The sequence below is a fragment of the Pongo pygmaeus genome, chromosome 5 (genome assembly GCF_028885625.2).
Source record: "Pongo pygmaeus isolate AG05252 chromosome 5, NHGRI_mPonPyg2-v2.0_pri, whole genome shotgun sequence".
NCBI lineage: Eukaryota > Metazoa > Chordata > Mammalia > Primates > Hominidae > Pongo > Pongo pygmaeus.
The window spans coordinates 48,089,121-48,114,562 of record NC_072378.2 but is presented as its reverse complement, the minus strand read 5'-3'; the positions used below and the strand labels follow the sequence as shown (position 1 = coordinate 48,114,562).

Sequence of the window (25,442 nt, the reverse complement as noted above, 5' to 3'; positions counted from 1 at the left end):
GGTACCCAAGAATGTGTAGTACCAACAGAGAAGCCCATCTCAAATGAACTCACACATGAGCAAGTTGCGAAAGGTACATATATTCATTTTTATGTCTAAAATAACAACCAGAATCTTTTTTATATATAGTATTTTTAAAAGACACACACACACAAATGCAAACATGTGCAGGTAGACACAAACACACAAACAGTAATACCTACAAGAATTTTTTTTCCTTTTTCACAAATAAAGAAACTCAGATCCTAGAAGCTAAATTAGTTTACTCAAGGTCTAAAATAGACTAAAATAATCAGTGTATTAAACAGTTCTCATACTTTTCTTCTGTTCCCTATCTTTAGGAAACGTACCATGACTTAATTGTCTCCAAAGTAGACTCATTGTTCCTCCTGCCAACCCACACTCCCACTCCCACCCCCAACCCTACCCCTAAAATTGGATCTAACCCTCACTGTCCAAAGTACCCAGGATCCACGCAGAGTGATGGAGGCCTGAGCTATGGAGCCACAGAGCAGGCCTCAGGAGTGAAAGACGACCAAGCCCAGCAGGGCCCTACAGCCCCCAGCTGGCCAGGGAGACCATAAAATGGCTTGCAGACTGACTCTTAATCTAGTCAAGATTGACCAAGAAGCCAGCCTCTTGCAGGACACGGGTAGGTCAAAGGGTCCATAAATCATGCTCCTTAAAGCCCAGTCAGCAAATGATATCCTCAGTTTTTCTTCGGCCGACCAAGAGCTTGGGAGTCACTCCTGACAAGAAGAGAAAGTCTTCCAAGGAAGCATGACCATTCCTCCTCACTCCAGCCTGCTTTCCGTGTCCACTTTCTCCTGGATCTCCACTCTTGGTCTCAGGACATCCATGAGAAATGGGGCAGCCTGGGAAATATGGTTGAAAAACAATTAACAGCAAGAATAATAGCTTGCATTGGGTTTTTCACGTGTTAGCTCATTTAATCCTGAAACTATCTTGGGAGGCATGTACTATTATTAACTCCGCTTTACAGAAGACGAAATGAAGCACAGAGCCGTTGAGTAATTTCCTCAAGGTCAGATAGTAAAAAGGCGATTCTCCCAGCTGCAATTTTTGGTGCGCTTTGCCTTCCCTGGGCTGCTCCTTCCACCTTAAACTCGGTGCTCAGTGCCCTCTCTCCTCCCCTGCTGTCTGAACTTGGATTCTAGAATGCCTCTGCTGCCGTGAATTTACATTGTAAACCGTGTTGCTTCCCTCGGGGTATATGCTCAACCAGTCTCATTTATTACTGTGGAGTGAAAAACTCTGTATCCTTTTAGTGGTAAACCAATACTAAACAGGCATAAACAAATACATGCAAGCCACTGGAGGAACCCAGAGCCTTCCTGGTGCCCCTGGAATCTAACAGCCGGCTTGTCCTGCCCCCAATATGAACAACAGAGGGCGCTGTGGAGCTGTGGCCGCCGACAGAATGCCGTGGCCCTCTCTCCCCTGCCTCCCAGGATGGGGTTCCCAATGAGAATCTATACCCAAAGCTAAGTTCCCTGTTTCTCCACCTCTGCAGTCCTCCTTCCCCGACCCTGGGACCACCTGACAGACTTGTCTCAACCCTGTTTCTAAGAACAATTCTGACCTGCGATCATTGGGATATGAGGAGTGTCCCCCAACACTGGAAGCCTCAATTCTTCTTGCAAGTCCAGTTCTGACCTCTCGACCCGTTTCCCAGAATTCTGCCTACCTCCTGAGACCATGTCAGCCTTCGATCCTTTATTCTTGGTGAAGGTCTGGGACACTGCCTTCCCCCGTGGTTCAGCCCTGCCCCGGACCACCACCACTCCTGGTGCTTACCAAACACCCCCAGTGTGCCTGGGGTTTTGCCCTGAACCCTGTGTGTGGGGCCCCTCTCTCTGCCGAGAGACCCTCTGGTGCTGCCACCCTCCACTCTGGACTTTAGAGGATCATCTAGTGTGAATTTCTTAGCCTTGTACTGTAATCTTTGTTGGGTCCCCAACATGGTCTACCATGATGCCAGCTGCGATTATAGAGCCCTTCTGGTACCATGTGTGTCCAGATGTGAAAAGCACAGGCCCCAATACTGAGAAAATTCAATAGGCACAGAGCCACTTGCAAGGGATATGCTGAAAGAATCCAATCCTCAGTTCCTCGCCTACCTCATGTAGCTTCAAAAATACAGCAACTTGATAAAGAATTATGTGATGAAGACTTCATCAGGGAGTATTGTAAGGGCATTCCACCTCCTTCCTGGACTTCCTTCTAATACTGGCAGACTCCTTTGTACATCCCCTACCCTAGTAAGTAGTGTAGCTCCTGATCTTGCCTTCTACTGTGTTTCTCCAACTTAGACTACAGCCAACCAAGGATCCCCAACCAGCTGGAGATAAGGCCTTCACTACGCACTTCTCTTGAAAGGCTGGGCACAGTATCCCCCAAAGGCAGGGCCTCCTCCATCTGAGACAGTCTGATAAACCTAAAACAAGTGGTTCTTTAATTAGGACCTTAATAGAAAGGCCAGCTGTGTTTTTAATAGGTCATTTGAATTAGTGACTCTCTATTAGAGGCAAATTAGGAAATGTTATAGTGATGTTTCATCCCGGAGGAAGCTGACAGACTAGGAAATGGGCAGCGAGTAGGAGGGTCAACCTTTGTAAAGTTCTCCTATAAAATTCCAAATAGGAGGACAATTATTAAAGATAACAGGCCTGTGTTTTCCTCTCCCCGTTTTCCCAGCACTCACACATGCCACTCCATGTATATGACAGAGCCCTCCACCTCTCTCTCCCTCTCCCTGGGACTGTATGTCAGTGTCCCATACGAGCACAGCATACGGTTTGTAGGGTCTGTAACATGGATGTCCCAACTCAGAGTGTCTTTGGTTCCATGAGATTCAACCCCTTCTTTTGGCCCATTGCTCAATATATGGACTATGACTCAGAAAGGGAAAGAAATATAAAAAGGATGTGGCTGCTGCCAAATGGCATTTTGTTTGAAAGTCTGAGTCTCTTCTATAACAATGTAGAAAGGCCATGAAACCTCTCCAAGCAAACCCATTCCCAAGGTTGATCATCCCTGCCCACATTCCCCCAGTACCTCTCAGGCTTCTGGCTGCCATTTTGTGACTTATTGTCCTGCTTCCTGGCTGCCTAATGTGTGTTCTCCCCTGGTTTCACCTGTGTAGAAATAAGTCTCAGGGGTTGGCTATGAGTAGGTAGCTAATTTTCCACAACCCCACCCACACCCGCTTAGGAATGATTCTGGGTTCCACTTCATTAGGAAAGACAGAACTGTTGCTTTGTGATTCCAATCAATCAAGTGTTCTTTTTCAACAATGGGGCTATTATGAGTGTTACTACTCACTGACAAGATGGAATTAAGGTATGTGAGCACTGTAGACAGCAGGTGTGATGGGTTTGGTCATGTACGCTGAGATGACATAGGTTTTAAAGAAAATGTACATATTTTCATTTATGTGCTAGACAATAAAGATGTTTCCATTCTCTGAAAAATATGTCCCCCTCTTCCCTTCCCACCTCATTCCAGCATCACGTAGCAGGCAATAGTGTGGTCACAAGGGGCATTGGTGGATTGATACAAATTGCAAGTGAAATTTCTCTTTGTATTTTTAATACTCACATTTCATCCTTGACAATTCATTAATTTAGATCCATTGGTTGGGCCTAGTGATGCATTCTAAGTGGGGGAAAAATAACAGTGGTGGTAATGAGTAATGATATTGACAAAATGTGCATCCCTCTCTAGAGATAAATATGTGAAAATGAATACATGAAAAGGAGTACTCACACTGATATAGCTACACAGAACTAAATTATCCTATTTCACTGAATCTAAGTGTAAGCTACATCACTATTTTTATGTTCTGCTAAAAAATAAAAAGAAACAAAACTTTCCAATTAAACTATGACATGCCATTGAATATAAGATACATTCCAATTTCAGAAACGTTAAAAGACGAAGAAAATGCCTATTTTAGAATAGATAAACTATGATACTAAAAGTCCCACTCAATGCTATCTAAATATAAATGGTAGTTATCAATGTACCCAAAAAGTTTTTGTTTTTAAGGAAGGGGCTCCTAATGTGAATCTGTAGGTTAAACAAATAACTTCTAATTAATAAAGTAGTATCAGCAATGTTACTTGGTGCCTTGAGACTGATAACCAGGCCCAAAGTCTTCAAGATCTCTAAATACATAGATACTCCAATCCAAGAGAGTATGGTTTACTCAAAAGAGTCTCAAATAAGGAAAATGGAAAGAGATTTTAATGCCAATTGGTCCCTGTTGTGATTCTGCTACTGATCAGCTGGGTGGCCGTGTGCCCATCCCATAAGTATTCTGGGCTTTGATTTCCATACCTGTAAAATGAATGGGTTGGACTAGAATCTCATTTCTAACTCATTTCTCATTTCACCGCTCTCACATTTTACCAATCTATGATCCTGAGTTCATATGGTCCCATCTTGATGGGTTCAAATGTCAAACTGAAATACATCCAATGTGAAACATTCTCTTGAAGGGTATATTCCACTGACCTTCAGTTTTAGCAGAATACTCCAAATTTACCGAATGAAGAAATGAATGAATGAAGTATGCTTTATTGATCCTCTTTGCCCACAGATCCTGAGTACTGAGCTATGGTATTTGTCTCTGCATAACTGGTGAGGACACGGACCCTCCAGGGCTGAGACTAAAAGGGGAAGGCTTACCTCAGCTGCCCTCGATTTCCCCTTCAGTGAAGACATCCTCATCCTCAAAGCATCTCTTATCTAAAGAAGCAATGACATTGAGAAGTACCTGACAGATGTTGGAAGAAACAACTGAATTGCCTGTCCTGAAACTTTAAGACCAGTAACCCTGGCAGAAGCAATATCAGAGGACTTTGGCATAGTGACTGGCAAGTAACAAGATTTGGATAAAAGCTAGGGTGTAATTATAATTAGATTTGGGATTTGGTATTAGGACTAAAACTGTGATTATGATTTCCATTCTTTTCACCAGCAATACTTGCACACAGCCTCCTGTTGACTTGATAAAGAGCAAGAAATGACAGAATATTGGTGTGTTTTTTTTTCCTTTTCACAGCTGATTCCTTAAACCATCCTCATAAACTCAACTCCCCTGGAGTATGCTCTCCAATCAAAACTGCTTCATCCTCCTTCTTCCCCCAGCCACATGAAAACCATTTATAAGGAGGAAACAAATTCATATTACCTTGTGATCCATAATGGTTCCAAACAGCAGGATGAAAAAACCCTGTGGCAAAATTCAACAGATTCATGAGGGATGGTTTTCGAAAAATATCTCAGCTGTTATTTTCATACCACTCCTCTAGATACCCCCTAGGGCAGTTATTGGACATTAGAAAGTTCAGTTTCCACTAATGCAGATAAAAATGCACTGATGGGTGTTCCTTTGAGTCTGCCCCCACCCTTGGAAGAGGATCATCACCCGCACTGGAATGTGCAGGAGGGTTATTGATATTTATTGAATGGCTGTAGATGTAGGATAGTTTTCAGCCTTATGCAGTTATGTTACTTTCTTCCCAAATATTGAGGTAGCTGTTTCTACTCATGATGACAGTAACATGTGACAGAAACTTGTAATTCAAAATCACAATCATGGATGGTGTCTTAAGAAAATGAAACTTATATTCTAGGCTACTTTGAGTTGGAGTTAAAAGTCAGTAAATAGACAGCCAAGGCCTCTAAGCTGGTGGAAAAAAAAAACATTTCTACATAAAAGAAAGAGAATGCTACAGAGATTTATAAGGCTAGGGTCTTTTCACTATCAATCTAAGGAGAGTTCATGGTGAAGAAACATTCATCAGATTAAAATTTTAGATGTTAAGTCACAGGAAGAGCTTGCTGAGTAAAGAGAAATGTGTATAACTGGAAGCATTTGGGTATTTTTCTTTCTATCAAGAAGAGAGAAACACAAATGAACTGAAAAAGAAATACAGAGCAAAATTTCCCGCGGTTTAATTAAGTTACAAAGTAAGAAAGGATGAGATCATTACTCACCAGAGTAACTTCAAGAGTGGGGAAATTTATCAAAAGTCCCAGAGTCTTTGATTTAAAAAAAAAAAAATCCCTCATGTCAAAGATTTCACTGTAAATCAATGCAACAGAAGGAGTAGAATAAATGTGTTCCATAGTTATTACAGAATTATGAGTAAGATATATAATTGATCTGAGTTGGCATTTCTTTAAAGTCTGCTTTCTATTTTGTATCATGCTTTTAAACAGAATGATACTGACATGTTAATAGGAATACTTTGCTGTTTAGTTACATTATTTAAAAGAGTAGTGGGGAAAATTCTACTGCAAGGAACCAAATAGTAAGAACCAAATAGTTGAGACCCAGAGAAAAGTGGCGTTCCCAAGATCAGGTAACATATGGCAAGATCTGTTTCTATAAATAACAATTTATTTTTATTTCACAGGGACTAGCAGGAAAGAGGTATGAGAACTCCTGACTGGCTAACACCCAAAGTGAGTGGCAAGGCCCATTACTTCATAATATAGAAAGCAACTGTTATCTCACTGAGTTCCCAAACCGCTGGAGAAAGGATAAAAAATATGCTTGTTTTGAGGCATAACATGTAACCTCACATATCCCTGACCAAATAATAGTCCTCTATAAGTGAAGATTAGCTTCTTCTAACATTGAAACTTTAGTACGGACACAGGTGCAACAGTGAGGAAAGAAGGAAGGAGATTTCCACCCAACCACCCTAGTCAGCTAAATTCAACTTGACAATCAATACAGTCAGAGATGCCATAGCCAAATAACCCTAAGATATAAAAGGAAGTGGAGAGAACATTTTCTGTTCTATAATTTCAAATCATAGCCATTTTTTTACGGTCTAGTCAGAGTAACACAGAAAAGTCTCCCTCTTGGAACTTACCTGGAAAGCATTGAGCAAGGCAAAAATTATATGGAACGTCAAGGAAGTGCCTTCTATGAGAGTGGCTATTCCAAAACCCCAGGTCAGTCCCAGCAGCGGAGTGAGGATGGCAACATTTTTGCTGATCCTCATAATTATGGCCACATCCTGAGACTTGGAACTGCCAATAGAGGGCCTCTGAGTGTTGACAGCAACAACCAAAACCACAATCAGATTTACAGCCACAATGACCAACGCCGGGATGGCAAATGCTAAAAGGGCTTTGGTATTGTCCCAGTTAAGCCAACAAGCCTCAGGTCTCATGTAGCCGTTCTCTGGCTCTGTGATAGCAACTGTGGTGACAGCAATGATCAATGGGCACCCATAGCCAATGGCAAAGCCAATGACCATCATTCGGGACTTCATCATCCTACGGAAAATGACCAATATTCCATAAATGATGAGCAGTGCTTTGAAGAGCATCCAGAAAAACAGAGAGAGGTAGAAAAAGTGGCTGAAAAATGTCACTGCAACACACATGTTGTAGTCCTGGGCCTTAATGTTAAAGTTAGAGCCTATGATAAACCACACATTGGCAGTCAGAAGGGACACTGCTATATTCACGATGCACACGTGACGCATGTATGATATCTCCGTCACAACCACCTGGGACCACACCGTGGCTTCAATGATCAGGCAAAGAACTAAGCTTAGGATTGAGACGCTGAGCCCAATGCAGGTGATGTAGTCCAGAACTTTGTCGGTCATCGATTTGGGGGACATGAGAATGGAAAAAGACATCACCGCACTGGTGTAGTTACAGCGGCATTTCACTTCGTTCTTGATATCCAACATCATTTGGCATGCTTTCTCATCCCATCTCCTTTTCTTGGAGTGCCAGCCAACACACTGGGCTCTGGCATTGCGGGTTTTATTGATCTTTTCGAAGGTGAGTATGATTTCTTGCAACCTTTCTGGTAAAACCACTGATAGGACCAGACCATTTACCCGTCTGGGAAGACTCATATTTTGCAAGTGAGCTTCTCTCAGGATAGCCCCCAAGGTTGGGAAAGCTATGCTAATGGCTTGGGATGCATTTGGCCACAGCTTCCTTAGCTCTTGCCTGGGAATCTGTACCATTCCTAAGATATCTTCTGTGGTATTTTTCGTGCTCATGGAGAAATTGAGGCTTTTCTCTGAGGTATTATGATTGATGTGAAACCCTTTTGTCTGAATGAAGAGTTCATTCACAATGTTCTCAGAATTATTGTGGATGTGGAGTTGTCTGGCAAACAAATTCACTGACTGCAACAAATCCGAGCTGGCATTTTTGTTGGGAATGAAAGCCCAATTTGAAACGGCTGCTGTGTCAAGGATGTGGTTGGCCACTTCACTATAGCTCTGCAATGGAGAAAGGTGAACATTATACTAAGGATTTACGCATTGTTGTACAAAGTTGATTTCTAAAACCTAAAATTTCTAAAGATCAAGTTATCCAATCTTATTTGGCATATTTCTCTTCAAATTCCCTATGTATTAGAATCCGCATTAGTAAGGCACACAGAGGGAAGAAAAGTAAAATAATGCAAAAAAAAAATCACAGCTAAGATTTACCTGCTTTATTATTGCACACAAGGCAGCATTTCCAGACTGCAGTGTGTAGAACCCAAGTTTGCCATGAGATTTTAATGATTGTTTAATGGAGGAGAGTGGAGGTATGTTCTCTGGTCATCCAAGCTTGAGAAAGACTGCACACTCTGTCCCTATCTCCCTCTGCCTTACAAAGAATTCCCAAGTTCATTAGGATATTAAAGGCTCTGAGAAGTCCTGCCATATGGAAACTTGCCTAATTTTGTTTAACTCAGAACCTCCTACAACTGATGGGCTACAGATATCCCTTTTAAAAATGGAATCTCCATTAACATTTCTCAGAATGGTTATGTTCTACAGCAGTGGTCCTCAACCTTTTTGGCACCGGGGACTAGCTTTGTGAAAGACAATTTTTCCATGGGCTCTGGGTGGCAGAGGTGGGGATGGTTTCAGGATGAAACTGTTCCATCTTAGATCTTCAGGCATTAGATTTTCCTAAGGAGCACACAACCTACATCCCTCTCATAAGCAGCTCACAATAAGGTCTGTGCTTCTACGAGAATCTAATGCTGCAGCTGATCCAGCAGGAGGCAGAGCCCAGGTGGTAATGTTTGTTCACCCTACGCTCACCTCCTGCTGTGCAGCCCAGATCCTAAGAGGTCACAGCCCGGTACCAATCCACTGCCTGGGTGTTGGGAACCCCTGTTCTAAAGAATATAATTTAGAAACACTAGTGTACATTCCGTCTTGCTCACAGCCATCACTACACTATGTGATATTTTCTTGAAAATATGAAGTGTGTACAAAGATAGGTATTAAAAATGTCTTAACTACTTGAAAACCTCCATAAACTAGAATGAATCAAGATCCCAAACCGAAGTGAAATGCCTGCTGTTGCTGTGATGGTTGCTGTCACTGTAGTTTTTGCCCTGGAAAGTACATTTGAAACTATTCAAATGAAAATTTTAAGAAAAACATCATTTTTTCATGATTAACAAAGAATACCTTCATTTTCTCTTGAGTAACATTATCAGACAACTCTGTAGAAATATTTTTTAATAACTCCACTATAAATGCAATATTTCCAGATGTCGTTTCTGATGATTTCACAATGTCAGTGATGCAGGCATAATCAAGGGGGCAGTTCTTACGGATTCCTTGAGCTACACTCTCAATGGTCTCAGGAGCTCGAAAGTCTAGAATGTGCAGAGGTATAGATGGTGCTGCTACAGAAAGGCGAGATGCACCAGTTGAGTCCTGTTTAAAACAAATGTAGTTTCATTCAAAAATGATTAACTACCTACCATGTATCAGACTAAAGGAGCTAAAGCACAAACAATCTACATGAGGAAGTTAGATGGAGAAGCAAAGAGTCCTAAAAAGTGGTTTCGATGCAGAGGGGGGTGGAGAGGATACAGTGGGATCAGAAAGAGGCAGGGGATTTCACCCAAATTACCAGGAACCAGGATATTGACCTTTACTATTGGAATTTGCTATCAGGACAGTGATTTTTAACTCAAATATTATAACAAGATAATTTTCTACAGAGAAGGGAAAGAAGAGCCACATGGAATTTCATGGGGGAGTGGATTTGGGAGGTTGGCAGGTCAAACGCAGAATGCTAAGGAATGACAATTTCAGACTTTAGAGTTTACTAGTTAGAAGAGGTGATTTGCTCATTTTCTGATTCTTTTACCTAGACTCACTCAGAATGTGCTTTGAATAAAGCAAAGCAATGATTTATTTCCTTTCATTCACTTTTGAGTGCGACCATAGTTGCAAGGACTTCTATGTGATTACCTAGGCTAAGTGACAGAGAAGCCAGCTGCAATCCCCTTGTAAAACCACTGTTAAAATTTTAGAAAATGCAGACATCCATGTGCTTCCATGGGATTGCAGGGGAGGTAGAAGAAAATAGTTGCTACCTGGAAGGATATAAAAGAGATTTTAACTTTAACTGGATGTGTTGTATGCATTCAATTCTGTTCCTTTAGCTCGAGCACACATCTCTCCTTTCTTTTGGTCAAGAGATTGAAAGTATTAAAAAGAGATATCAAGGCCCGGTACGGTGGCTCACGCCTGTAATCCCAGCACTTTGGGAGGCCGAGGTGAGCAGATCACGAGGTCAAGAGATCAAGACCATCCTGGCCAACATGGTGAAACCCCGTCTCTACTAAAAATACAAAAATTAGCTGGGTGTGGTGGCACGTGCCTGTAGTCACAGCTCCTCGGGAGGCTGAGGCAGGAGAATCGCTTGAACTCAGGAGGCGGAGGTTGCAGTGAGCTGAGATTGCGCCACTGCACTCCAGCCTGGAGGCAGAGCAAGACTCCATTTCAAAAACAAAAAAAGAGATATCAAAATAAATTTGATCCTAGACACATTTAGTTGATTAACTGATTATCACAAGAGGCATACGAACCCACCTTTAGAGCTAAAATGTAACCTCTAAGCAATCATATACACAATAGCATAAATGAGTTTCATATCTTTTTTTTTTTTTTTTTTTGAGAAAAGTTTCTTAGCAGGAGAAATAGAGAGCATGTGGAGAGGAGGGAGACTACCTGAGAGTTTGGGTAAGGGAAGAAGGTCAAGAAACAAATTTAACCCATTCTGTAGATTTTTCTAAGTGCAGATCTGAGACTTTTTGTCATGCTGAACAGATCACATTAAAAATGTCTCTACTTTCTCCTGGGGGATTGGCTTCTGTCACCAATAATTTGCAAATGCATCACCTTAAAGAGTTTTTCCACAGAAAGGCTTGTACATGTTTCGGCTGATTTTTGCCACTTTTTTTGATTACATGTAAATCCTATTTCTCCATGAAAGTCCTTAGCACAGGCCTGGCTGCAGTTGGAAGAAGAGATACAAGGTCCTTCGCATTTCTCTATAAAGAAAAAAAGAGAGAGAGAGAAACAGGATCCAGTTAGGATTTCCACATTCTGACAGGTGCATCAAATTCATTCTGGAGAGTTTTGGATTGCTTCCCAGAGGAGGCAATTGGGTTGAACTGGGTCCACAGCAATGAGTAAGAGCTGCCAGGTAGATCGTGAAGCTGGTGTCCAGGCAGAGTGAACAGCACATGGAAAGGGGAATTTCACATCATTCAGAAAGGCTAGTCCAGAGCACCTGAAGTGGGAGTGGCAAGAGATGAAGGTGGGAAGGAAAACAGGGGTTAACTCATGCAGGGCCTTGAATGCTGTGCTAATGTGGCAGTTACCAGAAGACATGATTGAACTTGTTTTTGAAAGATAATTGATGATAAGATAGAGCAGGAGTCCATAAACTTTTATGTAAAGGAACACATAAATGGAGTTGCCAGATGAAATACGGGAATCCCAGTTAAATGTCAATTTTATTTTCACACACACTTGATTCTCATTATCCACAGGAGTTATGTTCTATAAAGTCACCATGAACACTAAGTGTTCTGAACAATTTCTCCTAGGGTAATATAAGATTAGGGTCCTACAAGTTTCTACTTACAACAATTTCATCAACTAATCAATATATGACCTTGTTTTATGTGTGTTTCTACATAAAGATACCTTATTTAATATGTACTGTTGATTCATTAACATTGAACTCATGGCCAATAGCACTATAACTCATACCTGAACAAAGCTTATCTAACATATGCATTTTCTCCATAAGGCACATTCCAGCCTTCTCTGGCTTAGGAATGCTAGGCAGCACTTCAAGACTATGTTTGGGGGCTATTTTAAACAGCAAAATCACCAACAAAAAGCATAAAAATGCAAAAAAAAAAAAATCTGTGATGCTACGTAGACTAGGAAAGCACAGTTGTTTATAGTAGGAGAGCTAGAACAAGCAGGTAAAGCATCACCTTGTCCAGCCCGTAATGAAAACATATGCACTGGACAACTCAATATTTTGCTGCTCTTTGCATGTCTGTGAATGACCACAAAAGCACTGCGAGTATTGATTTAGGGATTACAAATAAATTTCAGCATTAGGCAAATTTGCAAATATAGAATCTGCAAATAATAAATGACTGTAAATGATCAGATCAACAAGTAAGTTTTTAGTGTCTGTATGACCCATGCGATATTATTCATTGTTTATCTGAAATTCAAATTTAATCAGGCATTCTATATTTTTATTTGCTAAATATGGTAACTCTAGCTAGAGAGTAAATATTTTCAGCCTTGCAGACCGTATGAGTCTTAGTCACAACTACTCAACCCTGCCTTTGTAGTGTGACAGCAGCCAAAGACAATATGTAAATGAATGACATGGCTATGTTCCGAGAAAAGTTTATTTACCAAAACTAGTGGCAGGCCAAATTTGGCCCATGGATCAGAGTGAATGCACTTCAGATAGGAAGAATGAGGCTGTTGAAATATTCTCAGGAGAATTGCCTTAAGATAGCAGCTGGGGAAAATGGAAAGTAAATGATGCTGAGAGCTATTAGGGTGTTCAAATCAATAAAATGAGGTAACCAGTTGCCTGAGAGTCACCTTTTGTGGCTTGGACAGCCCTGTGATGACTGAATTCACTGGGAAAAGAAACAAGCTTTGCCAAACCTTGTTTACAAAATTTGCATCAAACTTTGTTTGTAAAATTTGCATCAAACCATGTTTGTAAAATTTGCATCCGTTTTTGCAAGTTCATTAACCAGAGTAGTTCTCAGTTTCTTCTTCCACATAGTTTGAATATGATGCCATAATGTTGTTACAAATATGGAATGAGACAGCATTTTGTACAACACTTAGATTCAAGTTGTCTTAAATGCCCAGTAAATGTTAGTTACCTTTCTCTCTGCTTTCCTTTCTCACTTCCACATCTATATAAGAATGTATTTGCCACCTGGCCATGATTGTGCAGAATCCAGTTATTCCCTACTATATGAGTGAGAACCACATGATTTCACTGAAGTACTCCCAGTGATTACCCCCTTAGTTTACTTCTCACTTCCTGAGAGTGACCAGTCTCATCACCATGATGTCCATCTTACAGTGCTTTAAGACTTCTCAGCACCAGAGCGTTGCATACATTTAAGTACCCTGAAAATATCTTTGAATGAAGGAAGGAATAATCTTGTCCTCTTTCCTTTTCTGCCTCCTGTTAACTCATTACTTTGAACAGATTTCTCTTTGGGATTTGGAAGTATGTACTTGTCTACAATTCTAGAGCACATGTGAATATTTGCTAACTCCCTTCATTGACTATGCCACTGGTAATGGTATAAATGTAAGAAAATCTATCTTTACTGGTAAGCATAGAGAACTTACTGGAGATTGCTATTCACTTGGAAAGCCTGTGGTCTGGGGACAAGCTTGCAACATCAGTGCCCTTCCTTTATTCTTCCCTGCCTTCAAATGGATGAAGACTGTTCTATAGCCACATACCTTGGATCCTTCCAGTCTTGGGTTTCCCTTCAGGGCTTTGAAGTTTATCTCCAGCCTGAAAAATATAAATTCCCAAAGGTCCTCTTTACTGTGGGACTGTGCTCCCTCATCTCAGCTTAGAGGCTCCATGTGAATATGAAAAGAAAATGTGTTCAGGACTAGAAAGGAAACTGCAGCAGATCCATGTGCTTGTGTTGCGGGAACTTGCTGAAGGAAACGTGGATGAGAGCACAGGGAGAATGCACTGCCCTCCGACGAGGGAAGGAACCTTGATGGTGGTCACTTGGCCTTTCTAGGTGAAGTTAGTAGAGATGCTACGTCTTTCAAAAAGTTTAAAGCATCCAGGGAGAACACAGAGATGAGAATTAAACCACTAATCTGTTCTCTGCCTGTATTAACTGTAAGGATGAAATGAAGTTAATGTGGTTCACCAGATACTGTAGATCCTTAGAAGACAGAAATGAACAGATACTAGGAATAATCACCAGGTCACAATAATAGGATCACAAATCTCTCATATCTATAAAGAACTATAAATAATATCTTTAAAAACTTCATCTTATAGATAAAGAATTTGGGACTCAGAAAAGTGAAACAACTTGTGCAACTAGTGGGAAGCAAAATTAAGATCTGACTCTCCATTGCTCAACTGCCAGGTGAGTACTTTCTTCTCTCAGCAGCAGTCTATCTACATTCTATCTACATTTCCCATTGCAACTTGATTATTCTACTGTACTGTAGCTCTCCAGGCAAGTCCCTGCCACCTCTCAGCTTTCCTTTGTTCCCTTCTTTAGAAAGTTACTATCAGCAAGAGTAAAGTTGTAACCATTTGAAAATGTATTTAAAATGACATCTTATTTATCAGAAGTCTTGCTATTGAGGGCAACTGAGAGATTTCTCTTCAGATCACATAGGAATAGATCAAACTTACTTTTAGGTGAATCTTGGATCTATAGTGGGAACATTCTGTGGACAGAAAGAACATTAAGCAGCAAATCATGGTTGCCTGGGACTTCATTTTCATACATGAGGATCTTCACCTGTAATAGAGAAAGAAGGCATACCCACCTGAAGGTGACAACTTCACGCAACTAACAATACTTATCAGGCTAACCAACTCCTTAGTGAACCCACCAGATACTCTGAGATAGTCACGCCAAAGCAGCCTGCCCTGGAAAAGTGCACCAATATCTATTTTCAAGCCAGCTAAAATGTACGAAAGAAAATAATTTCTCTCAACTGTTAACTTTTCTACAGAAGAAGATAGAATGATGGAAGAACCAGAAAGGATGTAGTTTCACCAAAGCATCATTCCTTATTATTTAATTAACAAGTTTATTTAATAGTCATATTTATCAAGAATATCTATTTGCCAATAACTGTTCTAAGCACTGTCTTTGCATAAACTCCTTTAATCCTATGATGTAAGATGCTATTACTATCTTCATTTTATCATTGGGGAAAATAAGGGACAAATAGTTGAACAACTATGAGCCCAACATCACTCTGATAAAAAGTGATAGAGCCATGAATTCAACCCACATGGTCCAGCTGGACAGCCATTCTTCATCTCAGTAACAGGATATCTCTGTGATGGTGCTATTGACATTCTGGATTGGACAATTCTTTGCTGTTGGGGGCTGTCCTGTGAATTGTAGGATGCTTAGCAGCATCCCCGGCCTCTACCCAACAGATGCCAGTAGCACTCACTATCCCCCCTCAATTGTTGTCAAATGTGCCCTTGGAGGAAAAAATCTCCCCCATTTGAGAACCACTGTCCTATAGTGTACTGTCTGTCTAGGCATATGGAGACAAGTAACTTAAAGTGAAATTAATAAACCCAACTGTCTGCTACTGGAGCAAGCTCTGAGACTCCCTCTTAGAGACGGATAAACTACTATACAGAGAAACTAGATGCGCAGGATGATAACTCTCTATTCTTTTGCCATGTCTCTGTTTCTTGCCTTTTTCCTGAGAGTTCTACCTTTCAAAGCCAAATCTCCAAGAAAAATCCTTACAACAGTTGAGATTTATCAACATCATCATGACCGTTACTATGACACTTTCATATAGGATAGTGGCAATTCAGACCCCTTATTGGCAATAAAGTTCCTTAAAATGATTTTCCTGGAAATCCAGATGCAGCAAAATAAAAAGATCATTGATTTTAGAATTAGCAAGAGCTATACTATAATCTTATGTCTACTATGGATGAACTAGCCTGTTTTTTCATCCATTTCATAAAATGTAGATGATCATTCATTCTATCAACCAACATTTATCAAGTGTCACTCATTTGCTAGAAATTGTACCAGATGCTGAGCATACAGAAATAAAAGATGCTATTTTTTCTGTAAGAGTTGTTCAGTGGGTAACATAGACAAGTCAAACCAACAGTGAGAAGAGAGATCACCTACACCTCACATTCAGTGAACACAGCCAGGCACAGACTATCCTCAGCAAACATAAATTCCCTTATGATCCAGTAGAGATGACCCAGGTCCTGATCCAACTAGGTTCATAAGGCAATCAGTGACCAGGGAGTAGACAGAGCTCACTGATCCGACATCAGACCCTTTCTGGGTAGAGTCAAGCATAAGATGGACTTTCATGGGTCCAATGAGCCTTCAGCTGAGATGACAAGCCACAGGCACTTACAGGAATGCTTCCAAATTATCTTTGAGTTTAAAATTTCTAACCAATGAACAGAGGGGAAGGTATGTGTATTTACAACATCATCTGGCAGAGCAAGTCTGAGCAAAGGAAAGAGAACATGGCAGCATGACAGGCAAGGTGTGGTAATGGATTTGATAGGGGCTGGGATTATGAATGCAGAATTCATGATCTTACAGTGTGGGTAGAAAGAAGTCTCCATGTAGGCCGTAAATTGATGAATGGGCCTAAGCAATTTGCAATATGAATATTGTCTAGGATAGATGCCTAACTGATCATCACTAAAGAAAGTACCAGAAGAACCAGTATAAGTTGTTTTAAAGGTATCCATATGTTTCACATATACGACTTTGGCTTTCAAAAATTTTTGACAGGCCGGGCACGGCAACTCACAACTGTAATCCCAGCACTTTGAGAGGCCGAGGCGAGCAGATCACGAGATCAGGAGATTGAGACCATCCTGACTAACATGGTGAAACTCCATCTCTACTAAAAACACAAAAAATTAGCCAAGTGTGGTGGCGGGCACCTGTAGTCCCAGCTACTCTGGATGCTGAGGCAGGTGAATCAATGAAACCCTGGAGACGGAGGTTGCAGTGAGCTGAGATCGCACCACTGCACTCCAGCCTGAGTGACAGAGGGAGACTCCGTCTCAAAAAAACAAAAACAAAACCTTGACAATGACACAATAAAAAATAGATCTTATATTATGACTCACTATGTACAGACATACATAGATATGTATCTATGTATGTATATCAGTGTCTATACATAAAACCAAAAAAACCAGAATTTTTATATTTACGATTTTTATGTAAAAATACTTATCCTTGCTACCTACGAGCAAGAACTCTGATATGTCCAATATTTTTATCTTATATTCTTCTCTATTCTATTTGACATTCTCTCAAATACTAGTTGTCACCCACTAAGTTTAATTCACAAGCCTCTAATGGATTGTAACCTGCAGTTTGAAAAACAGATACAGACTATAAGATTCATTTTGATTATCAAGCTGAAGATTGTTCACTTCTCTCATTAAAGTGATCACTTTAATCCTTTCTCTTTGCTAGCCTTCACAATTATACTGAAGTCTCCTTCACAGGGTATGTGTGTCAAGGAGAAAAGAAACCTATTCTCAGGACCAAATAATAGGACCGATGCTGAAGGCAAACCCAACTCCTCTCCACATTTCAGATCATGGTCAGAAATGTGCACTAAAATGGGTGAAGGCGAGACGAAGGGAGGCATTTGTAAAGAATAGCACCTGCTGCCGGGCACAGTGGCTCATCCCTGTAATCCCAGCACTTTGGGAGGCTGACCTGAGATCAGGAGTTCGAGACCAGCCTGGTCAACATGATGAAACACCATCTCTACTAAGAATACAAAAATTAGCCAGGCATGGTGGTGGGCACCTGTAATCCTAGCTACTTGGGAGGTAGGAGAATCGCTTGAACCCAGGAGGAGGAGGTTGCAGTGAGCTGAGGTCGTGCCATTGCACTCTAGCCTGGGCGACAAGAGCGAAACTCCGTCTCAAAAAAAAAAAAAAAAAAAAGAATAGCACCTGTTGTCTGAGGCTTCAGGAGAAGGGTCATGTTTACTGTCCATTACCTTTAATACAGGAGTTTTGTTTAAAGCTAACCTTGTTGAAAGAAAGTCTTTGGCATAATGATGTGATGTCATTTGTGAAGTCTAAAAATGTCTCTCCAACTAGCGCTAGGCCTCCAGCTGCACACAGCTCCTGAACGTGTTCAGGGAGTAAAGGATCCAACAGCTATGACATTTTCTGTAAATCATTCTTTGTGGAACAATATTGAATAATGATACATTTCACATATGTATATAAATAAAAACTTTTACTAGCATAAAATATATACGTAATGTGAAATCATAAACGTGACCATAAAATACACGAATTTGAACTAAGCACAATTGGCTGAAGGGTTTTGATTAATTAATTTGTTACTTGATCATTCATGTTACTATAGTCTGGCGTATGTAACTATATACTATTTGGGATGGTAATTTATATAGTAAGTTTCCTTCCGATATTACAAATGTTGGGGGAGAATATTCAGTGACATTACCCAAGAGGAATCATAGCATTTTTATTTTAGAACAGTTTGATTGGCAGGGATGGATTAGATAGATGTTTTCAGGTTAGCACTAATTTGGTTGTTTCTCTCTCGCCAGAAAGGGTTGAATGGGATCCCTCCTATCAGAATTCAAATGTAGCTGAGGCCAAAAGCCAGAGTTCTCTGCAGAGAAGAGCTTCAGGTTTCTGAGAATGAAGAATTTAAAATTTTATTAAAAGCTTTGGCAGCATAATTTATTCTCGTAATTCATCCATGGTCGATATTTTATAGAATGTAATGGAGGAAACACACGTCCTTAGATCTACCACTGATAAAGATTAACAATTAAAGTAAATTGGAGTTTTTCAACATTCCAAACTGAAAAGTTTCAGTAAATACAAATATAATATCTCTCCAGCACCTAGCACATGTCTATATGTAGTGAGTGGTCTCCTGAAAGGATGAGGGAAAGAAAAGAACAAGCATGCAAAACCTAAATATTAAATTAAATGTAACAAGAAGAGTGAGAATTGTCCAGATGGATATAAGCAAACCATGGTCAGTACCTAAAGAAGAAGCTTTCATATGGGAGCCTGATGGGGGCTAACTCACCCAGGTGAGGGACATACCAGCTTCTGGTAAAGAGTGGACAGCCAATGCTAGATCCTATCCTATGTGGAGAATCCAGACTTGTTCCAAGCATATTCTCCTTAAATTACCTTTATTCCATTTATTGACTTCTGGTTCTACATTGTGTTCAGTTTATCAACAAAATTGTGTATTCTCTTATATTCCCTACCTTTATAAACCGTCTGTGTATGGTGGCAGAAAAACCCTTTGTTGGGAAGAGATGTCACCATTTAAATCAAGATTCTAGTACCCAGTGAGGGGAAACAAAGGCAAGCAGTAATCGTGACAGAATAATGCTGGAACAAGACATATTTATGTTTGAGGTTGATGCATATTATCCACCATTTGTTTGCCAACCATTTGTAGCAGGCACAAAAAGGTTAAAGAAAGGTTAAAGAAAATGGAACAGAACAGAAGAAAAATTTAACCTTGAGGGCATTTGTATAGACTGATCTAATTTTCTTTGAATTCGGGGAGTGGGCCTGCTCTACTTTTAGTAGGCAAACGATGGAGGCTTTTGTGTCTACTGTATTTGACCAAGGCCTTGTGTCCTCACATGGGTTTCTGAGGAACACTGGTCTTATAAAAAACAAAGAGTTCCATGGTCAAATCAGTTTGGGAAACGATGTGTAACACCACTGCCACAACTCCCCCAACACACACACAGACACACACACAAACAGGCATGAACACATATCAAAGGTTCTGAGATTTCTTGTAGTAAGAAGACTGTTGGAGGCCAAGGCAAGTGGACCACCTGAGGTCAGGAGTTCGAGATCAGTCTGACAAACATGGTGAAACCCCCTCTCTACCAAATACAAAAAAATTAGCCGTGCGTGGTGGTGCATGCCTATAATGCCAGCTACTTGGAAGGCTGAAGCAGGAGAATCATATCACTTGAACCTGGGAGGCAGAGGTTGCAGTGAGCTGAGATTGCACCATTACACTCCAGCCTGGGCAACAAGAGTGAAACTCTGTCTCAAAAAATAAAAATAAAAATAAATGGATAATCAAAAATGCTTTGAGGAGTTTCAAGCTGCTACTCCATCACAATATGTTATCTTGGAGGGAAACACATTAATCTATCCAGACAGGCTTCACATGTATTTGCTGGGCATCTACCTAATGCCCGTCCCTGTGCTGATATGTTCATGGGAGCTCTTTAAGTCATCCACAGCAAAGCTTCGGTGACCACAAGAAAGAGATCAGTTTCAGAAACGAAGAATTAAAAAGTGAAAGAGAAAACAAGAAGCAAAAGAACTCTTGCCTGAGGCTGTCTGTGGCAAGAAGATAAATAAAGAGTTAGTCATTTATAAATTCCCTCCAATTGCTATACTAGTCACCCAATAAGGGCAGCTCCACATCTCCTTCCCAAGGTGTCTGCAAGATGATTTATTTCAGAGATAAAAGCAACCAAGCCACCTAGAATGGCAGCTTCTTCGGACCTGAAAAAGTCATGTCGCAGGTTCCTTCTCCTCCACTTCCATAACCCGCCTCTTTCTGTGCATGATTATAAAAGTGTTAATTACCCACTACAATTCACCTTTGTTTTTCACATAGTACTAAAAAGCAATTCAAGCCTGCTGAATGGAGGCCAGGCTCCCTGCTCTAACATGGTCATTACAAAGAAAAAGATAACATTTGCTGGTCATTACAAAGAAAATAACATTTGCTGGCCTCAGAGACTTACAGGAAAACACAGCTAGACCTGATTGTCCTAGGGGGAATGTGTCTAAGGATCTACCTCTCCATCAAGTTTACAGTAATCAGTGACTTTCACACTGCTGCCTAAATTCTAATCACAATGAGTCAACAGAGCATAACAATTGGTGCTCTTCCCCCCAGAGCCTCAGAGAAATTAGGCCACACCTAGTGAAATAGGCAAAAAAAAAAAAAAAAAAAAAGTCAGGCTGTCATTAGTCAGAGTGTAAACACCTGATGTTTCTCTATCCTCAGCACCCAGCAGAGGATAAGATACAGAATAGACACTCAGTAAACATTTGTTGGATAAGTGAATGAATTGAGAAATGATCCCTGCAGAGTGACATCAGCATCTGAAGTTTTTGCTTTAAAATCATGAGGCAAATTTTCTATCTCAGAGGGGCAGGTGAGCACATTTGCAAGTCTAGATAATTTTGGAACCTGGTGACTTAAGTAGAAACGCTCCTGGATGCCAGTCCTACTGTGGACCTCCTCTTTATTGTACTGCCTGGAGCCTTATGTGAAAAAGAATTGAGCAGGAAATAATGCCATGCCAGGTTAGGTATGTCCGCCATGGGCACAAGCGGGTGTCATAACAATGCATGTGTCTCTTTCCACACTGTCTCCATAAGTCAGAACTAATAAAATCCTGTTTCTCTGGACAGACCCAGATGACCCCAGCTGTTCTGAAACACCATCTCCTATTTGTCCCATCTTCCTTGTACCTGGAGCAGATTTTCCGAATGAGTTGGAATTTAAAACTACAGTGAGTCTGTATGGGTACTGGAGCTTCTTTCTGAAACATGCCAGATGGAATTGTAGGGGATGACTCACACAGACTGAGTACTCCCTACCCGTCTGAACACGCTGAGTGCGGCCTAACATCGAGACTCCCGAAGAAAATTAAAAAAGGTCAGCCAGGAACTGTAAGTGTAGTCAGTCAGGAAGGAATGCATCGGAAGATGTGATCTCGCAAACCTGTTCATGCAAAACACCCTAAGGTGAGTGGCCAAGAATATTTGTGAATCAAGGAAATACTTTCCCAAAGGGTTCCTCTCCCCAGAACTGTACCACAAGGTGAGAGAGAGCGCCTCTTCTCACTTGTTTGCCAGTCTTCAAGGTGGCAACTTGCCTCGTACTCCCAAGCCAGACCATTGTCTGATGGGAACAACCAATTCAAAGAGGTTAACTAGAGGGCAAGGAACCTAAGAGTTAAGTGACCCACATTTTGTGGGGGGTGTGTCTGTGTGTCTGTGTGTGTGTGTGTGTGTGTGTGTGTGTGTGTGTGTGTGTTTCCCCTGATTCTATAACCATCTGTTTCCTCTGCTCCAGTAGTATAATTAGAACTCTGATTATAACATCAGATGGATAAATGTGTTGTTTGTGTGTTTAAGACCCAGTATCTCTTGCCCTTCTACTATAAAGTAGAATCTATTTAGTTACCCTTAGAGTTCTCCCTTGCCATGGATGAAATGCTTCACATAGAGCCTTGGGGGAAAGAAAGATAGAAAAGAACTATTAGAATCAGAAACATCTCATCTTTGGCTACTTTAGATGGCTTCCAGCCAATCTGTCTGTAGCCCAGCATCTCTTCTAAAAATTGGAATCTGGATTCAGTTTCTGATAGGTTTCAAGAATCACATAATTTCAGAGTTGGAAGACATCCAGATATCTCACCAACTATCTCGATACTTATAAAATTTTAAAGAAATTGATAGGCCCAGCAATTGCCTCTGCTCCATGAAGAAAAATCAGGGAGTGCTGACACTGAAAAACAAACAAACAAACGGCACCTAATGATGCAACACTTTAGAGCTCTCACAACTGTCTTCAGAGTATAAGGAATATAGACCTTCAAGTGGCATAGAATTGGCCATTTGAAACAAGGGAAGATGCCTTTGCAAAAACATGTTGGCAGTGACTGGAGAAATGTTTTTTTAAATTGATACAATGATAGCTTTGTCAGGCTCACTAAAAGAAGAAACTAATAAAGAACACTTTTAAAACAACATCCAGCTTTACATTCAGTCTAAAAGACAGGTATTGAAATTTATCAAGCAAGGGGACAATGCAGGGACAGTGAGTTTATTTGCCTGACAGGATACTTTAAAGGCATTTTCACTCCTAGGAGTGAGCCATTAAAGCCTGACAAATGACTCTTAAAGAAAAACAAATGTAAAAGAGGCTTAGGAAATACTCCAACCTTGAGCTGGCCAATATCTAAATCATGTTAGAGAAGTTTCCGGAAGAATCAAGCATTCCAGAAAATACCATCATATATCACACATTTCCCCCTCCTGGAATATGTGCAAAAACAAGCCTTTCTTCAGCAGGAAAATGGTGCTGGTGTGGGACATCTACTCACGGCATCCAGGAAGTAGATCTAGCAGCCCAGAGGTGGAGAATCACCCAGCAGGAAGGTCAGTGCTCAGCTCCCCAGCATGATGCCTCACCATCACGTGGCACCTCCCACAGTCCCTGGTCAGTGGCTGTGATCTGTCTTCTCCATTTTTGAAATGAGAGTCCGAGGGGCCCAGTGAGAACTGACTGCCTGTTGCGAGAAGCCGATCTGAGAACTGTAAAGTTGCCCACAGTTTCAAGGCTTGTGCAAGTCTGTGATTCACTCCACTATGGGTCCATGAAGCACGCCTAAGAGAAATTACAGGTTTCTCCTGTCTGAAGCAAATCCATTAAAGTGAGTCACTTGTTTGTCTTTCAGTTCTTCATCCTTATCTCAGATGATCGCATGAGACTCTGCTGCACTGGGATAATTGGAATGAGGGTGATAAAATGCAAGGTTATGCCACTACTGTTGATGATTTTTAAAGGCTGATACATTTTTTTTTGCCTGTTCTGATGTTGAACTTGGAGGAAATTGGCTGATAAACTGATGCATAAATTGTGATCTAATTCCTAACCTAGCAACAGAGAGATTTCTGTTTTATTTTTGTAATGACCGGGACAAGGAGTTCTCACTGAGCCACTACATGGCTGTGGTAATTCAGACACAGAAGACACTGCGTCCACTTGTGGGGAATGAACACAATTTGACTTTGGACAGGGGAGCCAGTTTGCATTGTTCTGCTAACCACCAAACAGTCCCACACATCCCAATTCTACTGTTGTCTACTCACAGGCCTTCCTTCCCCAAAGATCTAAAGCAAACCCTCATTTAGGTATTTCCAGGAGAAATGTGGACAATAAGGAGAGGTAAGTAAGGAGGCAGTTTTGTTATGGGTTTTATAGCAATGAAGGTCAAGGAGGTGCTGTTTATGGAAATGGGTCAGTTCCATTTAGGTCAGTAGTTAAGAACTGGCTCATTTGGGAAGTGGAAAAGCCAATATCAAGCCATTGTGTAATCAAAGGACTTTTTATTGCACATATTTACTGAACATATTCTATGTACAAGGCACCATGCTCTGCACTATGGGCATACAAAAGTGAGTAACACAGTGAGTAACAAAAGTGAATAACCCCATTTCCCAAAACATATACATATGCACACAAAAAGACAAAAAGGAAATAAACAATATAACACAAAAGTGAAGGACATAGATTACAAAATTACAGGAAATCAGGTGGGGAGAATCAGCACTTCTGGTTGGACCAATCAGGGAAGAATTCTTGAAGAAGGCAGAAAGTGAGGGAGAGCTCAGGCACACGTGCAGTGAGCAGATCCCTGTGATGTGTGCTCTTTCCTGGCCAGGTAACTGTGTATTATGACCACAGTAACGAATGAAAGGATTTTTCAATGGTAAGCTCAACAGATTTTGCTGGCTGATACCCCTACTGTTGAACAGACCAAATCAAATGCTTAACTCTTTAATTTGGGAGTCAGTGAACTACTTCCCATGAGGGTGTCTTCAGCCAAAATTATGCATGGGGTCAAGGCTGTGTGTTTGCTTGTGCTTTGCGTGTGGGTGGGTGGGTTCATGTATTCACAGGACTCTAATTTAAAAAAAAACGACTAAAACTAACATGTGAATTTGAATGAGCAATTATTATGAGCCAAATACTATACTATTTTACCTACATTTATCCACTTAAAGTCTCAGGAATTTAAATGGCTTTCCCAAGAATCATTATGTATTAAGTCTGATACTTAAAAATCTGCCTTGGACACTATCAGTAACAATTTCTCCTAGAGTCACCTGACCAAATCACTTTCTTGGTGAGGTGTCAGCAGGAAACTGAATGTGTCTCTACCCAGGGTCATCCAGAGTTAACCTAATCCATGCAGTTACTTGACATTTTTCAAGATGGTGTAGAGTGGGCTTTGGGATGCAGGAGAGAGGGCATAGCTTCTTCCAGGAATTCCCAAATAATTCCAGAGTTTTTCTCTCAGCATCCTCGGCGTTTCTTGGTTAATGATGAGGCTAAGGTAGGGTGTCTTTCTGACCATCCTGTCTCAGGGAGTGAGTATAGCTGAGTAATGAGTACTTCCATACTAGATGTGACTGCTCAAGACACAAAGCAAATGCTAGGCCAATCCCTCCCTCTCTCCCTAGTG

At 40.8% G+C, this 25,442-nt stretch overlaps 1 protein-coding gene across 5 annotated transcripts; it reads right to left on the bottom strand.

Annotated features, from left to right (window-relative positions):
- Window positions 1–64: 64 nt before the first annotated feature.
- Window positions 65–23,693, bottom strand: ADGRF4 (adhesion G protein-coupled receptor F4). Of its 5 annotated transcripts, XR_008503295.2 has the most exons (11): window positions 23,298–23,542; window positions 14,785–14,893; window positions 13,854–13,908; window positions 11,217–11,368; window positions 9,489–9,740; window positions 6,915–8,294; window positions 5,219–5,260; window positions 4,714–4,773; window positions 3,622–3,678; window positions 3,079–3,158; window positions 65–875 (listed from the first exon to the last, which is right to left on the bottom strand). XR_008503295.2 is itself a non-coding variant. In XM_054492849.2 (10 exons), the coding sequence occupies exons 2-9, from the start codon at window positions 14,875–14,877 to the stop codon at window positions 3,625–3,627; spliced, it is 2,088 nt and encodes a 695-aa protein (XP_054348824.2). In that variant the 5' UTR covers window positions 14,878–14,893; window positions 23,298–23,693; the 3' UTR covers window positions 65–875; window positions 3,622–3,624. The 5 variants fall into 5 exon arrangements, 4 of the variants coding, with proteins under 4 accessions (XP_054348824.2, XP_063522324.1, XP_063522325.1 ...); XM_054492849.2 differs by lacking the exon at window positions 3,079–3,158 and having other exon boundaries at window positions 23,298–23,693; XM_063666254.1 differs by lacking the exon at window positions 3,079–3,158 and having other exon boundaries at window positions 23,386–23,541.
- Between the last annotated feature and the right edge of the window lie 1,749 nt (window positions 23,694–25,442).